Source organism: Ahaetulla prasina, chromosome 5, assembly GCF_028640845.1.
Source record: "Ahaetulla prasina isolate Xishuangbanna chromosome 5, ASM2864084v1, whole genome shotgun sequence".
Lineage (NCBI taxonomy): Eukaryota > Metazoa > Chordata > Lepidosauria > Squamata > Colubridae > Ahaetulla > Ahaetulla prasina.
This window is the reverse complement of record NC_080543.1, coordinates 139271021-139296367: the sequence shown is the minus strand read 5'-3', so window position 1 is coordinate 139296367 and position 25347 is coordinate 139271021. Positions and strand designations below refer to the sequence as shown.

The following is a 25347-nucleotide window of genomic DNA, read 5'->3' as shown; positions in this document are numbered from 1 at the left end:
GCTATTTAAGGAATACAGGTATCCTGTCAGTTGGGAAAACATCTCCGTTATGGATAGAGTCTCTTCATCTCTGGTATATATATCCAGGGCTAAAATTCTACATGTTAAAGGTGCCCTCAATAAGACACACTTCCGCTTTTTGTACTCTAAACTGCCCTAGGAATTAGAAGGGCACTAATTGTACTTGCGATGGGTAGCTAAGGTGCGAAGCCACCCTAAGTGAACACACAGGCTCCCGATTAGCTCCTCCAGGCAGCCAGGGATCTTTGCCAGGGCAGAAGAGGAGCACACCTTCGCATTAATGGGTGACTCCTACAAAAAAGGGGTGTGTGTGTGTGTGTGTGTGTAAGCACAACTGGTTTCAGAAGACAGCCAGAGAGGAATTGGGACAAGGCAGGAATTGGAAAAACTGCAGCACCACAGCTTCTAATTAATTACAATCATGAATCAAACTTTGGTTGAAAGTGATGGTTCTGGTGGCTTTTCTTCCTCCTGCTCTGCAGACAAGGAATGAAGGAAGGATGGTTGTCTTAAGCCTCTCAGTGTGATCTGGAGGCAGAACTAGATATGTTAGTGTGAAATTTACAGTTTGCCGCAGCAAGAATCAGATTGAATTGAAAAAGGATTCTTGATATGGGAAGCACACAAAGAGAACAGAGCAATCCCTCTTCATCAAAGAGGGGATCTGAGAACTGATTCATTTGCAAAACACTTTTGGTTATAATCCTACAGATATTTACCTAGAAGGAAACTCCACTGAATTCAGTGAAACTTATTTCTGGAAATACATCTACAGAATTGTACTGCCAATAACCCAAAATTAGATATAATTTACAGTCTGGCCTAAGGTGTTTGTTTTTCCAAATGTTGCAAACTTTTTTAAAAAATGCCCCTCGACCCATAAAACCTTTCAAAAAGATTGAATTATAAATGTAAGGGCTGGGGTCATCACCCAAATGTTCACTGGCTGGACACTTACTAGATGCCACCGCTGATGCCCTTGTGGCTCTAAAGGAAGGTAGATGTTTCATGAAAGTATCTCTGATTCCTATAATGCAGACTCAGTATGCTCCTTCTATCCTGGACATGGGCAGAAATTCAGTATCATCGGTAGAATAAGGCTAAGCCTATTAGCAGGTATGTGATTTCGGCTTCCCTTTCTGCACATTATCGATCATTGCCCAAGTGCCTGGGTCAATTGGCACATTCAAGCCTCCTGAACCATGATTATCATGTTTTCATAATCTCAGGTTCTGCCATCTGAGATGCCAGCATGTTTCTACATGCCTTTGCTTAATGAAGAGGCTGACGGGTGCTACGCGTACAGGAGGCATTGGGAGATGTCCTTCTGCCTTCCACCATAGGGAAGATCCGCTGATCTAAATCTTCTTTCAACAGAGCTAATAGCAGAAGGTGCCGACAGATTTACTGAGAGCAATAAGGAACCTAAGGGAAGTGAAGCTATCGATCAGAGATGGCCAAAACAAGTGAGCGCCTACATCTTGCTAATTTGCAGCAACCGAGTCTTCTCCCAGTTGCAGAACAACCCAAGGAGTTGGACTTCATTTTGGCTTTGGAGGGCATGAGGGGTCCCTGTGTGTGGAAGGTGGGCTCTCAAACGTTCTTCTCGCTTTCCTTGTGCTCCATGGTCAAGGGGGGCTTGTTGTCCAAGGCATTCTCAGAGGTTGACTTCGGCCCAGAGGCTGGGCTGGGGCTGGGGCTGCCGGAGGCCAGAAGGTTGGCCGACTGTAGGACGGCTTCCGAGTGCTCCCGTGCCTTCATGCGCAGGGCTGCCACGCTAGCCGTGCGGTTGCTCTGACAGCCGTATGTGGGGAGGAAGGAGAGGCCCATGTGGTCAGGGACACAGCAGGAGCACAGAGGGCTACCTGAGGGAGAGAAAAAGGTGAACAGACAAAACCACCGGCTGCCAGAAGGATCACAAGCGAGAGTAGAGCAGACTCAGCCCGTAGCACACGTCTCTAGATACAAGCCAGAAGAAGCAGTGTTAAAATGGAAGAAATGTTAGTTAAAAATCAATAACAACAAGTATTCATAATAAACCACAGTATGCCTTAAGTTCATGAGTCCAAGATTTCTCCACTGAATTTTATTAGGACAGAAGTAAAGAGTAAGAAGTAAGTAAGTTAATCTCTCACCATAAGGTGAAATTTCCAAATGGTGAGAGCAATCAACCAGTGGAACAGCTTGCCTCCAGAAGTTAATGGGTGCTCCATCACTGGAGGCTTTCAAAAAGAGACTGGACAACTATTTGTCTGAAATGGTATTGGGTCTCCTGCTCAAGCAGAGGGTGGACTAGAAGACCTCCAAGTTGTTCTATCTTCTGAATTGCTGCTTCAGCTTCCCAACTATCCAGCTTCCACAGGAGTAGCAAAGGGGCAGGAAGGGGAGTGACTTGCACGCAATCCCCCCAGTGCAGAAGGGCAGAGGGAGAGGATGGGGACATACTACATCTAACTCCCAGCCCTATTTTGGAAGCCCTTGGACACGCCAAAGATTCCTCTGCTGGAATTTGGTTTCAGACTCATAAATAATGGCAACACAAACATTCATTTAACGTTTCATTCTCTCTTGGAATAGGGAAAAAGGTGAATTATGCATCCGACTGGCCTAATGCATGTATTTTACTTCAAAACAAAAAACTACAGAATAGAATAGAATAGAATAGAATAGAATAGAATAGAATAGAATAGAATAGAATAGAATAGAATAGAATAGAATAGAATAGAATAGAATTTTTATTGGCCAAGTGTGATTGGACACACAAGGAATTTGTCTTGGTGCATATGCTCTCAATGTACATAAAAGAAAATATACCTTCATCAAGGTACATAAACAAACAATTGGAAAAAGGAGGGCTGAAATTTCTATCCCCTGAGGAAGCATTACCATCAGGCACCAACCGCACTAAGATGGTAAATGAATATATATAAACATATACGGTACCTATAAAAGCCAGTACATAAGAGGAGCTGTTCTGAAGGATTCATGGAAGAAGAAGATGTGGCAGGCCGTGGTCTCTTCTAGCAATAACTTTTTCATTTTTATGTAGACCTACAGTACAGACTGATGATCCCTTAATAGACATTTGTACCCATTACGGTGGAACATAAATCTTGCTTGGTGAATTTAAACCTCTTTTGCGGACTGAGGAGGGAGACGTGAGTTTTAAGGAGGCCTCATAAAAACCTTTCCGGAGTCCCTGAGAGAATCCCCAAGACAAGGAGTCTGTGCTGGATGGAGTCTCATCTCTAACGGACTGAATTACAGAAAAGCTTTTGGTCTCTGGAGAAGAACATGGGCGTAGCTCCACGAAGACAAGGCCAACGTGGGTTGTGGCCGATTTAATGCCCAGAGGCCCCTTTGCCTTCAGTCCTGATCTCCCTTTCAGCACTGACCGAGGTGGCCCTTCGGCTGGCTAACAAAGTCAACCTCCAACTTTGGGAAAGTGATCTCAAGCAAATGACTTTGCCCTGGTCCCTCACGAAGATTAGTCCCGGGATAAGACTGGGTTACACAAAACGTAGGCTTACTTTTATATAGGGTTGAACAAAAGAGATCTTCTCCTATAGCTTCACCGGGGTGTGCCAATAAATCTCCTTATACAACTTCCAGTCTTGGAAGTGCTAATACGGGAGTCTTTCCATGTCTCTTTTCCTGTTCTTCAGATGCCCTTTTGGTCTATCAGCCAACTATTCTTTGCTAAATGAAGGGTTAAGCCCTTTGTATCGGAGCTCATGTAGCTGATCACTAAAGCCAGCGGGAGAACTTCACTGCCTTCTCTCTCTCTCTCTCTCTTTCTGCTAAGATGTTTTAGGAACTGTTGAGCCTGATGATTATGAGGGGGGGTGAATGTCCAGTTTTCTGTATATGGCATCAAGGGATGCGCCAGGAGAGGGGGGGCAAAGCTGCCCTCCATCTTGCTTTGAAGGAATGGAGAAAGCTGCCTTTGGCACAGCGGTCACAGCTGTGCAACTGAAGCTCTTGCTTCTTGTCATGACAGTTATAAAGGGGCGGGGCTTCAATCACCTGGTTTTGGTGCCATCTTGACCCAAAGGTGCTTTTTCCAAAAGAACTTCCATGGGGTTTTTTTCCCCTTTGAAAACGTCTTGCTTCTCATCCAAGAAGCAACATACCTTTGGGATTCTGCTAGTAGCTACAAATTCCCAAATTTGAAATGTAAAAAATGTACACAGGCCCCTGTGGCACATAAGCGAGTGTAGGAAATGAAAGGCCAGATTGCCGTCATAGAGGCCTATAGGCGCTAGATCTGAATTTGGGAATCGGCCTTAACGGTTCTACTGTTCATAATAATAACAGTTGTTGAGCTGCCCTCCAGGTTCAATCCTGGCCATCTTGTGCTGAGCCACGGCAACACTGGGGGAGTCTGTCAACCCCTCTTCAGAGGCTTCCCAACTGAGTCTTCCTGCGCGCAAAGCAGAAAATCTCCTCCTCCATCTTCAAAACAATGGGGAAGAATCTGGTGGGCTCAGTGGTGGGTCTGTGGGGCTCTGTCCTCTGGCATATACTAGACAGGGAATTTACCATTATTTTAATTTCCCATTGTTTATCAGCTACTTCTTTTCCATGTGCTAGCCCAGCAAACTTTTGTATTAATGCCCAAACACTCTTGGGACTAAATGCCCTTGTAATGGCAGATTTTGTGTCTGGTTGCACATTTCATTAAAAAAAAGACCTGTTAATATCATCACAGAAAGAGATTCTGCTGCCTGAGCAACACAAACCAGATCTACTCAGACAGATAGATAGCATCTTCAGCGATCAGAGTATTTAGGATACTGTATGTTGTCTGAATTTCGATTTAAATAACAAATTGGATGGATGAAAAGAAACGGATGCTTAATCTTGGCCAGTCCAAAGGAGACCAAGAAAGAGGAACAGAAGGATTGCTGAGACCCAGATGTTCTCTGGATATTCTCAAGGAATATCCTCTAGGCACTGAGGCCAGGAGTGCTGTTCTCAGGGAGTCTGGCCAGGTTGACCTTACCTTCCTCATCTAACATCCTAAGAGCGCACTCTCTCCATAGTGGGCTGCTTTCTGATACACCTCTAATCGCAACTTTGCTTGACGTCACTTCCATCAGAGGTAGGTTTGCTAAGGCGGACTTTCTTTTCTTTCTTCACCAATGCATTTTAATTCTTTAACTGGTTTGTTTAAATCTTTTTCATCCTCATTTTTGCTCCTGCTAGTTCCTGTGAGCCTCCGAATACATCCCATATATTCTTTCCATGGCTTTAGTAGCACTTGGTCTGAGCCCACCCCTCAGTTCTGCTCTGTAGGATTACTACTAGGGACTCAGCGTCCTCACAATACCATATTTTAACTTCCATGGTACATGAGAGGATCCTAAAAAACAGGGGGGGGGTCCCTTTCAGTGCAGGCAGACAGGGGAGCAAGAAAAATAGCGACATATGGACACCAGTCGCTTTTCCAATCTTTAAAATCTTCTGCTCCTGCAACCATCAACTTGAACTGCTATATTTTCCTCCCCCAAATCCAACCCATCTGGGCTACAGCAGCCATGTGTCACCTGCCCTCCCCTCCCTTGGGCATAATAACGCTGGTTCCTCTCTGGTTGGCTTGAAGGGTCACATTTCAGCCACTTTCTAGGCGCTGCTTTTGGCCTGTGTTGAGGCCTTTTATTGACATGCATTTGATACTCTCGAGAGTTGATTTCTGATTATAAAGCATGTTAATTTGATCTATTGTATCACTTCAGAAAATTGTTAACATGGGACAAAAAAACAAGAAAATCATTCAGAAAATCAAATTCTACCACATGTTAGGCAAAGCCTAAGCAATGTTTGTATTTCATTTTTAAGCCCAGTGGGATACTAAAATAATGCAATAAGTACAGCTCAGCTGTCCTGGTAAGGTGCTGCCACTTCAAATAAACACACCTGAAGGAGCCCACGCACAAAATACACACTTTGGTGAGAATAACAGCCTAACTTTGTTTTCTTATTATTGCCTTATAACCGATGGACTGACAGCTATGGACCCCCACCACCACGGCCTTGGTCAATTGAGACGTTCACATAATCTTTGTTTTACTAAATTAAGACAAAATGAGACCAGCAGCTTCAGTCATATCCTTGTCACAGGCAGCATTCCTTGCTACGAATAAGGCAACAAAGCCGTCACTTGGGTTCTTCTGGCCAATATGCCACAGACACAACCAAAATCCAACTTTATCCCAAATATCCTCACATTATTCATAAAGTAGAGTGCTAGGACCTCTAATCTAGAGATGACTTTGCAAGCCAGCAGGCCGTTTCCTACATGCCTCCTCCCCAACTGAGAGGCTCCCCTCATAAGCAGGCAGATCTTCTACCAAACTTCTCAACACACCCAGGAACACTTGCAAGGAAATGTATTTGGAGGCCCAGTCTCTTAACTGGGCCTTTGCTCATCCGTTCCAAGAATCTGCCATCTCCTATATTCTAAATTACAAATACACAATTAGTTTTCCATTAGGTTAGAGCAAATTCTGCAAAATTGATCTGGAGCACCTACTGTTGCTATATTACATCATGCTTGAAAGGCAGAGCTCAGACATAAATACTTAATGTAATAAATACAGTCTGAAATATTTGATCCACTTGACAGTTTAATTGATCTGCGACAGACAGACTGACAGGAAAAATTAAATTAGTCCTGCCTCATTTCTGCCAAAAGCACATTTTGACTCGACGTACTTGAATTATAGTTTGGTTCACAAAAGATCCCATTTATACAGTTACCACTCAAGGAGAACAGATCAGCTCTTGATTTTAAGAGGCACCTCACGGGTGCCCCAGTTCTCCTTCCTAAGAGTTTGGGGCAGGGATGCAAAACTGCAAGACAATAGAATCCTTTTCTGGCTTTCAAAAAGGAAAAAATGGGAAGGCTGGGGGGGCGGGTAAGAGGGGGCAAGAGGGGTGCTAGAAGCTTTAGTGGGGCGAGTTTTTAAAGGGGGTATACAGTGATGAGTTTGGGATCCCGGCCCCCATCTGGTTCAGGAACCAATGGAATTTTTGCATTTCTGACCTAAAGCAATTTGAGATAAGGTGAGCTTTGAGTGGCAAGTCCTTCTGGCTTTACAATTTCCACGTGACGCATAGAGAGGCAGGAAGCAAACTGGTTCCCACCTATTTCATCGGGATTGCTAGTTAGCCAAATGCTGCTTTGTTCCCTAAGAGCGAACCGAATCCCAGGTGAAGCAGGCTGCTTCTGATCAGCGCTCTGTCATCCTTAGGAAATGAAGCCAAATTCTTCGGAGGGAAGCTGAAGGGACTGTAGAGTCATTCTCAAGAATGGAGACTTCCGCTGGCAACGCAGGCTTCGTGGACGTTCCTTTGGGATCGTCTGCCCTGGGTTTCGTCAAACCGTCCCTGACAGCGTAAATGGGCTGTCAAACGGTTTGGAATTCTCTCCCCCGGGAGAAGGGGGAGGGAAGAGTGGTCAGGTTTGGGTAGAGCTCCCCGGGAGCCCCTGGAATTTAACCAGGGGATTGAAGGGTGAGAGCTCCCCTTTAGCCTGATGAAGCTCCGTGCCCAGGGTGCTTCTGTTTATACAGAACGAGAAGCCGCAACCATCTCTGTGCCAAGATTTATTTCTAAAGAGAACTCAACACAGACAGAACAAAGTAGGAGGACTAGCAAGAATTTGCAAGTAATAAATCTTAACTTCAGCTCTTAAATAGCTTTCCTTTGAACTAACTTTCAACTTGAGTGGATTTAAAATGGCGTTTGCAATATACAAAGGAAAGTGAAACTATAAAAGGACAAAGGAAGAGAAGAACATAACAAGCTACTTTTTAAATGGAATGAATAAGAACTGTTAATGATTTTTTTTTCTTTTTACCTTTTTCTTTATCACAATGTTTAAGAAGAAAAGTTTATTGAATTTTTTTCCCCTCTTTTTGGTAGATTTTACAGTTTAAGAATGGCTCTTAAGCAAACAGAACTAACTACTAAAATCTTGGAAACTTCTTCACTTCAAATATAGATTTTTTTTTTATAGGAACTTTTGGAGGCTTATCTTTTCTTAATAAGTTTTTAAACAAGAGATTTTTACACCAATATATTAAAGATTGGAAATTCTTTATTGTTAGATGTTAAGCTGATTGGTGAGCAGATGGTGGAAAATGTGTAAGATAGAAGACAAGGGGAAGGAGAATGCTTAAGATGTGATTTTGATGGTATTTTTATATATATATATATAGGGTTTAATTTTTACAACTGACTTATTTTGGGTATAAGGTGTTACTATTTAATATATGTGAGGTATAAAGGAATGGGAAGATGGAATATTGTTTAACTTTTGGAGGACAGATAGAAAAATTTATGGATGTAATGTTGGTATTTGGTTAAATAGAATTTAATTGTTATAATTGATATATTTTGGATATAAGTTATAATTTTAATAATGTTATTTGACAGATGTAAGGTAAATTGAAGAAATATTAATATTAGCAATGTTATTTGATTTATGTAAGTGATATTAAAGATATGAGAAGATAGAATATTGTTTATTTTTGGAGATTGGATAAAAATTTAAGAATTTAAGCTGGAAATATGAATTATATTTGGGAGACTGTTTAAGGAAGAAAGGTATATTATAAAAGAATTTCTGATGAATACTGGAAGATGGAATATCGTCTTGGTCTTGATCGATGAAGATTGGATATTAAAAACTATAAGATTCTGAAGACTTAGGGGCCGGAATAGCTCAGGCTGTAAGGAGCCTGTTATTAGAACACAGTAGCCTGCAATTACTGCAGGTTCAAGCCCGGCCCAAGGTTGACTCAGTCTTCCATCCTTTATAAGGTAGGTAAAATGAGGACCCAGATTGTTGGGGGGGCAATAAGTTGACTTTGCAAATATACAAATAGAATGAGACTATTGCCTTATACACTGTAAGCCGCCCTGAGTCTTCGGAGAAGGGCGGGATATAAATGTAAAAAAAAAAAAAAAGACTTCAGGAGTGGAATGGATTGATATATATTTGGTGTTAACTGATGAAGATTGGATATTAAAAACTATGTATTTTATTGATGAACTGGAAATACTAATTTAATTGGAAGATTCTGAAGATTTTAGGAGTGGAATGGACTGATATATAATGGACTGGAAGAAGAATGTACTTTTTTGTTTCTGGAAGGGGAGTTAAGGTCTTAGAGAGAGGAGTGACTATGGATTATGACTTATGTTGTATTTTAATTTATGATTGTTAATCTTATACCCTGTACTTTGTTCTGGGAAGTCTCGGGGGTGGGAGGGAGGGAGGGAAGGGGAGAGGGGAGATGAAGGATCAATGTAAAGGAATGATTGAAGATATGTAATTAAGAAATAGAAATAATTTGAAATGAAATCGGGCTGCTCAGCTGCCATTTCAGAAGGAATGGAAAGGAGAGGAGAGTGAAGGAAGAAAGTAGGTAGGAAAGAGAGGTAGAAAAGGGGAAAGGAGAGGAAGAAGAAAGGGGAAAGAGAGAGGGTTAGAAAGGGTGGAAGAGAAGAGTAGGGAAGGAGGAGAGGATGTAGAAAAGCGAAGGAGAGGAAGGATGAAGAAAGTAGAAGAAAGTAGAGAAGGGAGGAGGAAAGGTTTGTTAAGGAAGGAAGTGGTAACTGGGCAGGTCCGAATAAGTAACAAATGAAAGTTAATGACTAATGTTGAATAAGAGACTGTATATTGAATAGGTTGTTGGAAAATGAAATAAAACTTTTTTACTAAAAAAAAAAAAAAAGAATGGCAAAAGACACAATTTTCACTTCAGTTCCTAGTCGATCAGAGGTTCTCCTGCCATCACGCTTAGGGACTGTGAAATTGAACACTTGGCCGCACAAACGTGCCAGTGATAGGATCATGTGCCCCAAACAATTACAACCACATCATATAAAGAAGATCAGGTTCCTTCCACATACCACAGGGTGTCTCTACTAGAAAAAAACCATTTAATTCTGGTTGCTCCGCCTTGTATTTATCCATCTGACACCAGGCACACAGGGTAATAGCAGAAGGACTTGCCACTCACTTTATTGCAAACAGACATCCACTGGAGACTTAATTCCAAATCCCCCCACTTCCTTTTCTGATATTGGCCCAGTTCCATCTCCCCACATTCTACCTGGAAATTTCATCCATTCTGAAAATTTTCTGTGATGTTTCCTTCTAGTCAAGAGGAAAAACTCAGTTTCCCAAATCTGACTTCTCACTCAAGATTAGCTCTTATTCCACCCAAGTGGGATATTTTCTGCAATGCTAAATTAGGCCCAACTCTGCTGCCCCTCACCCAACCTTCCCTTCACTCAAGATCCAGAGCTCCAAGGAGCTCACCCACTCAGGAGTCAGAACCGTAATCAAAAACTCTTCCCCACCCCCACCATTCTCTGACTCCTGGCTTTCTTGTTTCATTCCCACCTATGGCCAGCACTGAAGATGAAATGAAATGTGAATCAGGTTTTTAAAACACTTTGGATATTACAGGAAGAACTAAAACTGCAAATAACAGTACATTCTATTAAAACCTTCCTGAATTGGAGTTTGGCTCTGAAGCCTTGGCTACATCTATGGTTCCTATAGAAACGTGGTTTAGTTGTATCCAAACTTTTTATAATATACATTATTATTTATCTTTTAAAACTTTGGAATAAGGTGATAAATTATTCCGTACAAGTAAATTAAGGACAATACATTTTTAAAATATGAAGCATATTATGTAACGAACTCAACTAAAGCTTCCATGCAGGGGTGGGATTCAGCCAGTTTGGACTGGTTCAGGTGAACCGGATGTTAATTCTAATCTGGTTTGCCGAACCGGTAGTTGTCCAGGACTGGCTGACCCCACCCACCCCACTTCTCCCTTCCCAGGAGTCTCCACACAGCCCATTTTGGATGCCAGATAAGTGCAGGGCCCGCGCGGAGGCTCTGAGAGGGCGAAATATGGGCCTACTGGAAGTTCCAGAAGTCCGGAAACAGGCTTGTTTCCGGCATCTGGTTGGCTTCCGGAACCCAGGAAAGCCTCTAGAGCCTGGGGAGGGCAAAAAACAGGCCTACTGGAAGTCTGAAAACAGGTCCATTTCCGGCCTCTGGAGGGCCACCGGAGCCTGGGGGAGGACGTTTTCGCCCTCCCGGAGGCTTGAGGAAAGCCTCCAGAGCCTGGGGAGGGTGAAGAGTCCCCTCCCCTCCCTGGTGCAGGAGGCCAAGTAGGCCACACCCATCATGGCCATGTCCACCCAGCAACCGGGCAGAGAATCGGTTGCTAAAATTTCTGAATCCCACCCCTGCTTCCATCTCTACTGAACTTTTCAGAGAATGTCTGAAATGTACCATTTTGTAGAAGGGCAATGTGGATGAGACAATACTTAAAACATACGATATCAGCTTGTTGAACTAATATCCCTTTTTGGTTTGAAATTCATAAACATTTTATGGTATTGCAAAGATGTGTGTGTACTTTTGAATTACGTACTGAAACTCTGGAATGCATCACTGTATGAAGAATTAATATCAAGCAAGGGAATAACAAAGAAGATAATTAGTCAAAAGTAGAAAGGATATTACAGATCTTCAATCTGGGATTACAGAATGAAAAAACTGCACAGCAGACAACTGGTGAATAACATTTAGTATGTCAAGATTTGTAACATATTCTTTTTAAAAGTGGCTGAACGTTTTGTGTGTGTGTGTGTGTGTGTGTCTTTTTTATTTTGCATCAAAAGAATAAATAAGGCAAAGATGTTTTTTAAAAAACCCAAAAGAAGGTAGCTGCCAAATATACAAAATCTACCAAGTTAAAGAAATGCAGATCAATATATAGAACTGGAAAGTTCTGGGCCAAAATGCGTTCAACTATTTACTTAATTAAATATGTGCATGTAAATAAATTTTAATTTTTAATTAAAATTTAATTTTGTATTATAAATTTTATGCTATAAATTTTATATAGCATGTTTAAGTCAGCTGATTTGAATGAAATTTTTCTGCCTGCACTAAGCCAGAAGCTGCACAGCTGTTCAAACAGCTGGGTTGAAACATGATGTTCACAATCAAAGCAGCCACATGCTGGCTTAGTGTGATGTAGAAAACCATCTTGTGGCTTCCTATTTTTATAATTTGCTTCCACTTCTGGTAGGATTAGCTAGCTATGATAACTGACTTTCTTTCACAAAACAAAAAGATGAGCCATCACACTTCATAAAATACTGTTTCTTTAAACGGGCCCCACTTCCCTTTCTATATCTCTGTAGTTCCAGCGGGACTCCTGAACACGCAGCCTGTGATACAAAGACTTTCGCAGCAGCACTTGCTGGGAAAAATGGATCCCTTCAGAACTGTGTCTCCATAACGATCAAAAATATAATGAAGATCTAAAGATGTTTTGAATTAACCAGCAAGGAGTGTGAATGAAAAGCATCTGGAAGGCCTATGAATTCATGAAACAACTGCCAACACTAAATATTTCCTTTCTCTGAAGGCATAAATTTGCCTTCAAAGAGACGTCAGCGGGAAGATGATAAAGACTCAGTCCAGAAGAAAACCTTCTGCTTGGTTTGCCTGCCCAAAATCACTCGGAGCCCCCCATGATATTCCTGCCTGTAAAGAGTCGGATGAGTTGACAAATTCTATTAATCCGGGGTAATTTACAGCTCAGCCCTTTCTCTCCCTCAGAAACACCACAATTGAGCGTACAGCAGCCCTTCTGCAATCCCAGCAGCTCCCAAGCCCTGAATGGCCCTGATCGATCTCAGTGGCTGCTTTGATGTATAATGCAAAAGCTACTTTCCCATCAATGGTGGAGGGGGGGGTGGAGGAGGAGGCTCTTCCCAGGCAGGACCAGCCACGAAAAGAAAGGGAGCAGCACCACGGGGGAGGGGGAGAAGGGGGGGACGGCAGCGCAAGTCATGCCCTGAGCAAGGAATTCTGCTTTGCCCTCGAATTTGCTCCAGGTGAAGAGAGCGGGATTCTCTGAGAGTTGAGAAACCAAAGGTTCCTGTTGGCCTCCATTAAAGATTCTGCAATTAATGAATTGCCTCTGTCCATTAAGGAAGTGCGCTGGGCACTCGCTTTTAAGCCTGCTCATTTATACTGCTAAGTCCACGTCTCTACCTAGAGCATCAATAAAACAAGGGGCGTGAGACAAAGTTTCTCAGCCTCAGTGACCTCCGGGCACGTGGAGTTGGAGCCCACTTGGCCAGAGAACTCTGGGAATTGAAGCCCACACGTCTTCCAGTGGCTGAAGCGGAGAAATGTCGAGGCAACAGCAACTCTGCTTGGCAGAGTGTGGACGTGGGTCTGTCCCTTTGTGAAGAAAAGCAAAGCCTTTGGCTCCACACATCCACCCAAACCTGCTGTCTCTGCCACGCTGGTCCTTTCCAGGGGGAGCAACGTCATAGAAGGGATGCAAAAGGACGTCAACTGTTAAGACGAGGAGATGGGCGGTCTCGGATATGAAAAGGGGGCATCGCTTTGCTTGCTGACCCCCACCCCCAGGACCCTTCCCCATGCCTTCCATGCTTTTGAATCCCCACAGGGCAAGGTGCAGGCACTGGCACACTTTCTCAGGCTTTCCCTTCCTATATTCCTTTTGCAATTTGATCCCAATGCACACTTCCTACAGGATTGAACCACTTCACACGGGGCTCCAACTTTCACTGGCATTCCTCCTGCCATTTTGCAACAGAGAAAAAGGAACACACACACACACACACACACACACAACATAAGGGCGAACCTTTGTGTAGGCACATTTGCCATCATGATTTTGTTTGCTCCATTGCTCAGATGCCCCTGAAATGGTGGCCCTGGACACCTTGGCTGGTCTCAGAAGCTAAGCAGGATTGGGCTAATCCCAGCTTGGAAGAGAAACCCGAACTGGGCATGGTCACCAAGGGAGGAGGAGGGCATCTTGTCTTCTAGAGGGGAAAGCCCCTTTCAATAAAGCATGTGGCTAAGTAAGTGAAGGATTGCAGCCCATTTATTAAATCTTCTGTTTGCATTCTACAGTGAGGGAAGTCCCATGGGCCTCTGCCTAGAGAAAGAGCAGATGGTTGAAGGATTAAGCAGGACCCCCCCCCTCCCCCACCTGCTCTCGACTGCCCACTCCCACAGAAGCGAAGCTTTTAAAACAAGATCAAATCCACTCCTGGACAGGTATGAATCTGTGGCCTGGCCCTGACCTAATGGAAAATGGCCATGGAGTTCTTCACCCTCTGGAGCCTTCTAAAACTCTTTCTCAATATTCAACATTTGAACACAGCTCCGGCTTCTCATCTGCCCCATCCACAGGATTCCATCTCTCCGCCCCCATCCTCACCCCCACCCGTGACCATGAGGGTCCAGGGCCCCCGAGTGCCCCCTAAAGTTGCCTGGCTAAACACCACTCAGCTTAATCAGGCTAAATGCCAGATAAATGCAATATATCTGCAACTCTGCAGCATCATTTCATCTATATTTACATTTTAAAAGTACCAGCTTTGTTCCATATGCATCAGTTTTGGGAAACTTTGGCTAAGAGTGCCGTCTGAATCCCTCTCTCCATTTTTTCTTTATGACAATATTGGATAACAACGATCCTACAAAGCCACACTGGCCGGTATCAAACGCTGCATTCCCTGCTGTAGTACAATGTGAAGGCTGATGCAAAGGCTGTACACTGCCACAGGGCCCACAAACCGCAGGATGGATATAATGCTGGGACTTCCTTGTGTGCACACACTGTTCTACTTTTCTTTTAATTTATTTACCCAGAAAGGGAGAGAGAGAGACTTGAGCTTGAAGCAGCATGAGCTCCTAGCACTGCTGGCATCCATCATTCAGCCGCTCTCTAAATCCCAGGCTTCTCTCTCATTGTGGGCAGTAACAAAGTCTATTGATGGTCAGAGGGAGCCAGCATAGCTAAGGAGAGTTACAGACCTGGAACTCGATGCTTGGACTCCGATCCCCAGAGTGCACCAAAGCAAGACTGGAGGCCAGAGAGAGAATTTCCTGGATGAAGTTCCCTACTCCCATTCATGAAGGCAATTTGAACCACATCATTTGAATCCAGCTGACTCGGTCCAGATGGACCTGTCCTGCACCCGAGGCAACGGGATCAGGCTGACCTCGATTGATTCAGCCATGTCCAATTTGATCTAACGCTTTGCCATTTCAAGTCAGGTGTTCAAATTGAAAGCAGATCTCTGAATCAGAATATTTATGCCTTGCGGGTACGTTGTCTGAACACAAGTAAAAAACCCTCTAATTTTGCAAAAAGGGTGCATAACAGGGAATCAAATCCACAAGTGACTTTAATGCAAACAACTACCCAGCTGATCAGACTTTAGCAATGCCTTTAATCTAACCTTTAACTAATAAACCAATGTTTATCGGTAAAACTGTTGATGTCACATCCTGATACAGGAAGCATCGAGACCAAAAGTGAGCTCTTTCCTAGAGCAAACGTAGCTCTTTTCTATATCTATCATATGTGCAAAGGATTATAAAAACAAATAAGGCAAGTCAGGAAATCCAGAACTCCAGAGCTGTCCACAAAGTATGATAAAAAGAAGTTAAAATGGCAACCCGACAATACAGTGTGCATGAAACAGCAGCCCTCGTTCCGGTCATTCTGTCGAGGCCTGAAGAGGCCCTGCAAACCTCTGTTTTTACATCCAAGATACAGCTCACATCCTCAGCCACAGAAAAGTGGCTAAGAGTGTTGCAGGCTGTTGACATAAAATAAGGGAAGGGGCATCCCCAGGGCGAACCCCTGCTGCACTTGCCAGGCTAAAAAGGGGAAGCAGCCGGTGGGAGACTCAGGGAGCCGGAGGGGCTTCGATGGAGGGCAGCTTTCAGCCCCCTCACCCCAGCTCCATTAAAGTCAATCAAGAATGTTGCTAAGCTGGCAGCAATACGGAGAGAGAGAAAAACCCCTAAGACTATGGGTTTTGGGGGGTTTTTTGGTCCTTCATAAAAAAATGGTCTTTCTGCTACTTTTGGAACAAGAAGGTCAATTTATTCCATCGACCAAACAAGGGGAAAAACACTCCTGATTAAAACAAGCTGGAAGCTCCCTCTGGTCCCACTTAAGAAGACAGTTGTTAAGGCTTCACCCCCCCCCCAATCTGGGCATTTCCCTTCAGGCCCTTCCTCCAGCCTGTCCAGCCGGGGCTGGGTGGGGGCCGCAATCCCTGCTCAACATTGCTGGAGCGGAGAAGCTCTATCTTTTGCAAGCTATTCTTCGGCCGCAAAGGACATTTTCCTTCATTCAACAAACGGCAGCATTTTCTTGAAACATCAGAGTGGGAGGAAACATTTTCCTATTAAAAATCATCATTTTTTCCTCTCTCCCAGCATATTTTCTTTCAAATTCTCTCAATTTTGTTTTCCTTTTCTTATGCTGCTGCTCCATAGTTCCCTGTTTCTATTTTGTAACTTTCTTTTGTTTTTTTCCCTCTACTATCCACAGGGGAAAAGATTAGGAGTCAGTGGGGCCTCCCCCAACTGTCTGACACTAGCCAAAAAAACCACCTGAAGCCACTCAAAAAATATCCAGAGGTTATGTGAGACTGAGGACTTTGGGACTAATCTATTGTACAAGCCTGCTAGGGGAAAAGGCAAGGATTCAGGTGAATTCTAAGATGGAAATAAAGCTCCTGGGAGAAACCCCTCAGAGCCCTTGTCAATGTTAAGTTGTGGGAACCTCAGTTCCCAGAATTCCCCAGCCGGCATACGCATATTCCGGAAGTTGAAGTCCCAACATCTGAAAATTAGCAGGGTTGGGAAATGCTGCTTTAGAAGAATGACAAAAAGGTGATTTTTCAAACAGTTTGAAGAGAAGCAAGAAAGAGGCAGGGGAAAGATGCCCAGAAACATGGCAAGGAGGGGAAAAAATAATGATTCACTGAATCAAAGTTTCTCTTGATGCCACGGGTCCTGTGCTCTGCTAGCCCAGCCCTTCTGCATGTTCAGTTTTGCCCAAAGAGAGGGCAGCAGGGCAGAGGGAGATTAGCTCTGCCAGAGAACTTTTATCACCAAAATACATTTTTTATATGTGTATATAAGTTTGCCTTTGGACAGAATTTGTCTGGAATAGTATAGAGGGAAGAAGAGGAGGAGGAGACCCTACATCTGAGGTAGAACATGAATTTTAAAGAAGTGAGTGGCCCGGTCAGTTTTTTCAATTCAGCACTGATACTTGTCCTTTCCCTGCGCATTTTAAACAATAGTCTAAGAATTCTAAGCCCAGTGGGACACTTGAATTGTCCTCCCAAGACTTTATAGGATTTCTCCTTTTCAGCTTGGGGTTTAACCGGTTGCACCTCAAATCAGGCCACTGTTTCCAAGAACCCATTTATCTGTAGGCACTTAGCCAAATATAGTAACAGCATGAATGTTGACTCAGAAGGAATAGTTCCATCTATTTTAATTGTATCTCCTCCCAGTAAGATTGCATCTTAAAAAATTAATAAAATTTAATTTCATTTAGAGTTGGGTCCCAAGCATACAATAATAAAATTGAACATTTAACCATGAAGTCAGAACGTGATGTTCAAAAACACCAGCTCTGCCAAGGAAGCCCAGCCGACTCCCTGGCACTCAACGAGTGAACTCCGGCTCAGTCAAAGGGGCGGCTGCTTCTTATTGCCGGAGGAGACTTTCTTACCTTTGAGGGATGCTACTTGGGACAAGGCTTGGGCATAGGTCGCCGTATTGAGGAGGGTCCCCGGCAGACAGGAAGGGAAGAAGGATCCAGAAGGACCAACAGCTCTGCTGAGGCTGTAGTGGGGGAGGGGAGAGGGAAGATGACAAGCAAGCAGTTCAAGAATGGATCAACTCACTGTCGTCTCAGCATTATCTCTCCGCCTTCAGGAACATCAAGAGTCTGAGAAATGGTTGTCTGCCCTGGACGGATGTTGGCCCTCACATTACTTTGAACACCTGTTCTAAAGCAGCCACCTGCTAGTGTGTGTTGGAATTTCATTCAAGGTGTCAGTGTTGACCTTTAAATGCTAAATGGCTCAGAACCAGAGCGCCTCCATTAGGTCTCCTCTTGGGCTTTACAGCCAATCATTAAGTTCTTCTGCAGGTCCCATTACTTCAGACAGGCATGTTCTCCTTTTCAAGAGCTGGACTTTCAGGCAAGCCTCTTTCAAAGCCAAATGGTAACTTACCAATTCCATTAAGCTTTTGGAAGATGACTGGCTAATTCCTCCTCTTTGGGTTGCTTGTTGCTACTAATCTAGTGCTTAATTTTTCAGCCCATTTATATTTTTGTAGGGGGATCTACTAAGAGGCTCTCTCTTTCTCCAGAGTGCGGGACATGGAGTAATGGATTGGATTTACAGGATGACAGATTCCCATCCTGAAATGTCCGGAAGAGCAGTTTAACTGTAGCACAGGAGAGCTAGAGCAGGGCTCTCCAAACTTGGCAACTTTAAAATTTGTGGACTTCAACTCCCATAATTCCCCAGTCAGCACGGGTATTTTTTTTTTATTTGCATTTATATCCCGCCCTTCTCCAAAGACTCAGGGCGGCTTACACTATGTCAAGCAATATTATTAACTTATTGTTCTATGTCAACTGTGAAAGATGCAATTTTTTCATTCTGATCTCTTCTCGGTTATTAGCTGTAAAAACCACCGTTTTTATGTTAGGACAACTACATGAGGCCCTGTGGCAGCTGCCTCTCTTGGCATCCATGTACTTTATAGGCATTTGGCACCTTCCCATGGGGCATAAAGTATCCATCCAATTTGTCCCCTTGGTGAGCTGATAGAAAGCCCTCCAGATACGGCAAAGGCACCAAATGCTCCAAGACAGACAGAGAGGCGGGCATGGGCACTGCGCAAAAGTTGAGATGGCAGTTATGAGAACCATAGATGAGGAGACTTAAGAAGTGCAGTTGGCAAGGGAAGTAAGGAAACAGAAGGCTGTTGTCAGGAGGTGAGCAACAGCAACGAAAACAAAATTAAGTTCAACTTTAAAAGATATTACAGAAGAAGGAGGAGTGGTCCTGCCTCCCACTTTCCACCCATGAAGAAACATGGGAAGGATGAGAAAGTACTTTGAGCCTCATCAGTTTCTTCCCTCTGTGCAACCACAACTGCAAGCCGTCTTATAGGATAGCCAGGAGAGAACCCATCCCTGGTGCTTGGAGAAAGGGCTTGGAAACCCCCTCCTGAGCACAACTCCCAAATCCCCCACCCCACTTCTCGTTCCATTTCTGTCTAGATCTTTCTTTGCATTAATGCTGCCCTAGGCATCACTGCATGTCCTTATTCACTCTCTTGCTTCATAGAAGCTCTTTTCAATTTCTTCTATGTTTCCAGGACCAAAAAGCTAAGCAGACAATAGAGTTCTATCTTCATTAATGTTGCCTACTTAGTATGACCTTGTGTTGGAGTCATCTGAACATCTTCTCTGTTATAAGATGCTCCTCCTTTTAAAACTACATGACATCAATTCATTCACATTAGTTGGCACCTCAGTTAGATTTCATTTGATGTTTGGGACCAAGGAAGACTAGAAGCACCTTGGACAGCTCCCCACCTTTCATGCTCTGCGTAGTAGCCATGCCTAGAGGAGGAACTAGAAGCCAAAGCTTACCTCTGCTGAATCTCCAGGCTCTCCTTCTTATTCCTAGGTTGGTCAACAGGGGAGGGGGAGCTTAAATTTCTTCCAGGGGGTGTCACTTCTGTCACGGCCTCCTTAGAACCTTCTTGATCAGAAGATCCTCTCTCTGTTTTCCTCCATTTAGCTCTTCTGTTCTGGAACCAGACCTGAATCAGGTTGGAGAGAAACACCAAGGATCCTTGTGTGAACATTAAAAAAAAAATCATACATGTGGATTTGTCTTCTTTTGACAATCTTCTAAGAAGGCTGAGGTTCTAGGAAAAGGTCATGTTAATGTGCTCTAGTCTTCAAAGAATAGGAGAAAAACAAACAGCATATCTGGATATACTTGTATGTACGTACATGTATCTATGCAATTATAAGGTCACCACAACTGCAAAATTACTTAAAATGTCTGCAAAAAGCAGGCTGAAATGTAGTTTGAATTCCTTTCTACTAAAAGAACCAGTCCTACAAATCGGAGTGTGATTATTTTAAACTGAGAGCTTGGCTTAACTTGGTTGTGCTTTTATTGCTTTTATTAGTGGCAATGGGGCTTTCTTAGTTACAGGCCGAGGAAACCCACCATTTAAAAGATGATTACAGTGTGCTGAGTATCATTGTTCTTATTATCACTCCATTTTTATTTAGCCTGCTTTTAATTGCATGTATCAGCAAAGGCTGAATAATGATTTTATCTGCATTCCAAATTTAGGAGTTAAACGCAAAGCCAATTGCAGACACTTCCTTGTGCCTTAATTGAATGAAGGTCACAGCTATAACAACATTTAATTGAGCTATTTTTCATTATCATATTTTAATGACTTTGCAATGACAGTTTGCCGGCTTCTGAAGAAAGGGCCTGATGAAGTCGTTTATTTTCGTATTTAGTTTTTGTTTGACAACATCATCTTCGATTAAGGCAGGGTCTTTCAGCGCATTAATCATATTTGAATGAGCGGAGGGCAAGAGTATAAACAGAGCTTCTTCTCCGGGTGTCCCAGCATGAAAGCAGACCCCCAACTCCATTGTCTGCCTGCATAAGACTCGACAACAAGGCTAAATGCTATAATTGTCACCACCCCTATCTCGCCCTTGCACCTTTCAGGGAGAAGTTATGATCTTCTGAATGCTCCGTAATTGTCCCATTTATCTCAATTTGCAGCACAGTCTTTAGGCACCAATTGCTAAAATGGTGGGAGGGAAAACTTCAAACCAACGTAGCTCCCATGTACTGGCAAAAGGGAGATTTCAATGTCCAAATAATAATAATCAGTTTAATTTCCCTGCACATGACCAGTGATTCATGTTCAGATTTAATAATCATGGTTGCGTAATCTGATTATGGAAGAAATAATTTGTTTACAATCCCCAATTTACTGCAGTGAATTCCATTATCTCTCCTCAGCCATTGGGTTTTAAGAGATACTAACATGACCCAGGGGAAGGCGAGGCAAGCTATTATATTTCCTACAATTAGATCTTTGCATAATCTTAACCCCAAGCACCTACATAAAAAGAAGACAAAAACAGCAGGCAGGAAAAGCCCCATAAATAACATATGTGGGCATTAAAAAAAAAACTTGGCTCTCGCTAAATAAGAGGGGTGTGGGGGGTGCACACGCACACACACACACACACAGATGTGGAGCTATTCAGCACCTGGTTCCCTCTTCCGGGGTCTGTTTGCACGTGGAGATGTCCTCCCTGAGAGAGACCGCACAGCCAGATGGGTGTCAAGGGGCGGGAGCTCCCTTTTAAACAAGGCTCTGTCTTTTCAACTCGAAAGGAGTTCTTAGAAAGGAGAAGGCTAAATTACCCCTTTTGGCCTCAAAAAAAGAAAGGAAGGAAAGCAGGGTCTCCTGGAGAATTCTTCCCAGGCAGAGGACGGGTCGCGTTCAGGACTGAAGGGGCTCCTTGGCTCCTTGATCTCAGAAGCAGGTGGTTTAAAGGGAAGGCTACTCCTGCCTGAGGCAACCCAAACTCTGGAACTTTGGACTAAGAAACGGGGGGGGGGGGGGTTTCCTGCCATGTTCTTGGTGTCAGCTGCAATTCCATCACTGGTTTCCCCTAAGGAAAAAAACGATATTAGGCACCCAGAGGCAAGGACGCACCTGTGGCTTCCTCGCTAGTAAGACTCTGCTCCACCCACCTGAATGAATGAAACCTTTCTCCCCCCTTGCCCACCCCCCACCCCCCGCTGCAATTCCTCCCCCCTCATACCTTGCTTGGCACACAGACCCTTGGAAAGACACAGGGCCCTTCTGTTCACCCAGATTTTCTGAGAGCGGGACAGTCAGAAACCAACGGATACAAATCCTCCCAGGACTTAAAGTGAAGCATGCACACAACCTCAGCCTATGCCTGTCGCCCAGGACATCGCCAAGTCTCTGCAGAGGGAGGCTCCTAAGAAGGACTTCATGCTAGTTACTAATAGAAATGCTTCTGCGTGCATCCAGGAGAGAAACCGGCAGGTCCATCGCAGCCAAAGGCAGCCAATCCAACGAAAAAACAACGCGGAATTCCACTAGTCGACAAGCTGCTCACTGACACGTTTTGCTAAACGTGGCTCTATTTTAATTCATTCCATTCGTTCTGACATCCAGAAAGGAGGAAAAGCAAGGAAACTTCTGGCAGAATTAATAGAGAAACAGCACCGTTTTCTCTGTATCTTCTGGGTGTGAAAAAAAATATTCGCACCTTTTCCAAAAAGGATGAATGGAAGCAGAGGACCCCAGATGTGCAAGAAATGGACCGGCTCTTCCCGCTAAAGCTTGTTCCGGACCGAGTGGAGCCAGAGAGCCTTGCTTGGCGAGAAAGGAAGAGGCCTTCTTGGGCCCCGTTTCATTCAGATCAAGCCAAGTGGCTTTTTTCATTCGGTCACCTTCACCGGCCAGCAGCTTCGCTAGAGCAGTGGGAGCCTCTGCCCCCCTCCCACATTCCCCGGGGGACCCCCGCCCCTCCCGCGCCCCCACCCCCACCCCTCCAATGCACGGAAATGGACGGGCGCTGATGTAATTTAGTGCCTCAGAGACACGGACAAATTAGTGTAGAACATTATCACTGGTTAATTATGAATGACCGATTAATCAACCTAATCTAATATTCCACATTATGTTGATGTTATTAAAGTGCATCGTGAAAATGACAGATCGGCTTCATTTATTTTCTTTGGCCAAATGTGCCGATGGATCCCCTCGCAGGCGAAGGCGAGAGGAAAAGGGGCCGAAGCGGGAGGCGAAAAGGCCGAAGCTCCTTTACCTGCACGCGGGCCTCGGTCAGGTTGATCTTCATGGCCAGCTCTTCCCGAGTGAAGACGTCCGGATAGTGAGTCTGGGCGAAGACCGCCTCCAGCGCCTCCAGCTGCGGGGAGACAAGCAGTGCCGTCAAGCACGGCGCCCAGGCGGCCACCCGACTGACCCTGGCCCCCCGCGGCCCGCGCGCGGAAGGATGGAGCGGGCCGGTACCTGCTGGAGCGTGAAGGTGGTCCTGTTCCGACGCTGCTTCCGACGGAGGAAGCCGTCCTCGAAGTCCGCCGTGGAGGGCCCGCCGAAGGCCGTGGCACCTGAGCCAGGGGAAAGGGTTGGTCAGAGGGAGGCCCGAGGGGCCCCGGTCGGGCTCCAAGGCTCGTAACTTAGCGGGACGCCTCTGGCCCGGGCAGGGAAGCCTCGCCTTTCGCGGTTGGCGCCTTTGGGAAGGGGCGGCAGGGCTGAAATCTCCCGCGAAGGAAGCCGGAGCTCCGCGAGACGGGCTGCGCTCTGGCCCAGAGGGGGCGGCCGATCCTCGGGCAAGGGGAGCCAGTGAAGGGCCACTGGGAAGGCCCGCGGGTGAGAGGGGCGAGCTGCCAGGCTGGACGCCCTGGGGCGGTGGTCGACGTCCCTTCCCCTCAGCAGAGCCGCGGCTCTTGAGCCGGGTTGGGAGAGAGGGAAGCCCCGGGACCGCCTGTCCAAGCCAGCGCCGCTCCCTCCTGTACTTCGTGCGAGAGAAAGCCACCTGGCCCCCGACGACCCATCCCACAGGCAGAGAGGAACTTCCCGCAGGGGGCCTGGCTGTTGCCCGGGTTCCGAGAAACGGCACCGGTTGAGACTGACGATGCCCTGCAGGGCCCATCCGAGCAGCTCCCGTCCCGTCTGTTCTGTGCTCCTGCGAACCGCGGAGGAGCCGGATTTCTTTCGCCTCTTCCAGGGGACCCGAAGGTCTGTCCGCCCCTTGAGGCGCCGCTCCCGTCCATGCAGCGGCCGAAGGTGCGGAGGGATTCTCGGGGCGGCCTCCGGCCTCCTTTGCAGACGCTCGAGGGTGGCTGCGAAGAAGGCCTGGGCCAAAGGCGTCCCGCGGGGAGGAGGGAAAGCCTCGCCAAACGGCCGCTTAGACGGCCCAGGACAGAGCTGCTCCGGGAATCCGCAGAGCTGGCCCCGCTCGCATTTGCCCAGCCGGTCCGGCCTCCGCTCGCTCCCCCAAATCTAAGCGGAAGGAGCGGCTGGGCTGGCCTCAAGCCCCGACGCTCCCTTCTCTCCGCGGGTCTCGCCGTCCCGAAGCAACAGAAGGGCCGTTGGCCCCCTCCAAGGAGAAAACTCCCTCCTCCAGCGGACGCCTCTCTGGAGACGAAGCGCTTAGAGCCGGATTGCAGCCCCCTTCCCGGAGACCTCCGCCAACCTTGCCTACCTGTGAGGATTTTCTGAGCAGGCGCTGGAAGGGGATGGCTGGACAGAGGGGGGGGGCGCCTGCTCTTTCCTTGCTGTCCCGCCAGGCTTCCGAGCTGGCAGGAGTTTTCACCCTGACCATTTCCCGTCCCTCTGCCGCGAAGAGAAAGCCAGAGAGGCCGGAGGGCTCGCCTTGCTCCCGCGGGAAGCCTCCCTCCCTTCCCCGGGTCCGGCTCCTCTCCAGAAGGGCAGATTTATGTCGCCCCCGGGCCAGCCGCCCCCAACGCCGCCGCCTCCCGATTACAGGCGAAGCGGGAGCATCTGGGCGGCAGGAGGCGGCAGGAGCCTCCGGGCTTGGCCTCTCAGCGCCCGCGCACGGCTCTCCGGCTGTGGCGGAAGCAGGTGGGCCGCCGGCCGCCAGACACATGCGAGCCAGGCCGGAGCTGCAGGCGAGTCCCGTTCAGTCTCGCTTCCCCAACGCCAGGCCGCCCTCGGGCCGAGCTTCCCAACTCGCTTCTCCTCAGCGGCCGCGGCCGAGCCTCCTTCTGAGCCCGGGAGCCTGAGCGCAGCCCCGGCCTGCTGTCGCCCTGCTGCCGCCAAGGAGCGCTTCGCCAGCCCGTCCGCCCGCCGCCCGAGAAAGTTGCGCGCCTACTTACGGTCGGGGTTGCGCGCGAACACTCACCCTCCAGCGGCGGGGGACAATGGAAGTAGAACATGCCGGGCCCGGGATGGGCGCTGCAGGCGGCAGCGATGGCGGCGGCCGAAATGGCTGGAGCTGCGGAACAAACGAGGGAGGTTGGCCCACCGGACGGCGCCGCTCCTTGCGGGCCAGGCGCGCTCGGCAAGGCGGACGGACCCCGCCGGCAGCAGAGGGAGTCCCGTTCCCCGCAGCTCCTTGCCCCTCGCGCCCGTTCCGCCTTGCTTCTGCCAAGCCCTCGTTCCGGAAAAAGTGGCCCGACAGCCGAAGCAGGGGAAAGGAGGGGCGGGGGAAGGCTTGGCCTTCTCGCCCCGACGGCTTCTCTAACCTGCCCGGGATCGGCTGAACTGAGCAGTCCGAGGCGCCGCCCATCCGGCTTCAGCCCTCCCAGCCT

At 46.4% G+C, this 25347-nt stretch overlaps 1 protein-coding gene across 1 annotated transcript; it reads right to left on the bottom strand.

The window, feature by feature from the left end:
* Nucleotides 1-1614: 1614 nt before the first annotated feature.
* DRGX (dorsal root ganglia homeobox) lies at nucleotides 1615-24972 on the bottom strand. Its single transcript, XM_058186006.1, has 6 exons — nucleotides 24939-24972; nucleotides 23084-23181; nucleotides 22878-22979; nucleotides 19611-19783; nucleotides 17667-17779; nucleotides 1615-1886 (listed from the first exon to the last, which is right to left on the bottom strand). Exons 1-6 carry the CDS (start codon nucleotides 24970-24972, stop codon nucleotides 1615-1617), a joined length of 792 nt encoding a protein of 263 aa, XP_058041989.1.
* Between the last annotated feature and the right edge of the window lie 375 nt (nucleotides 24973-25347).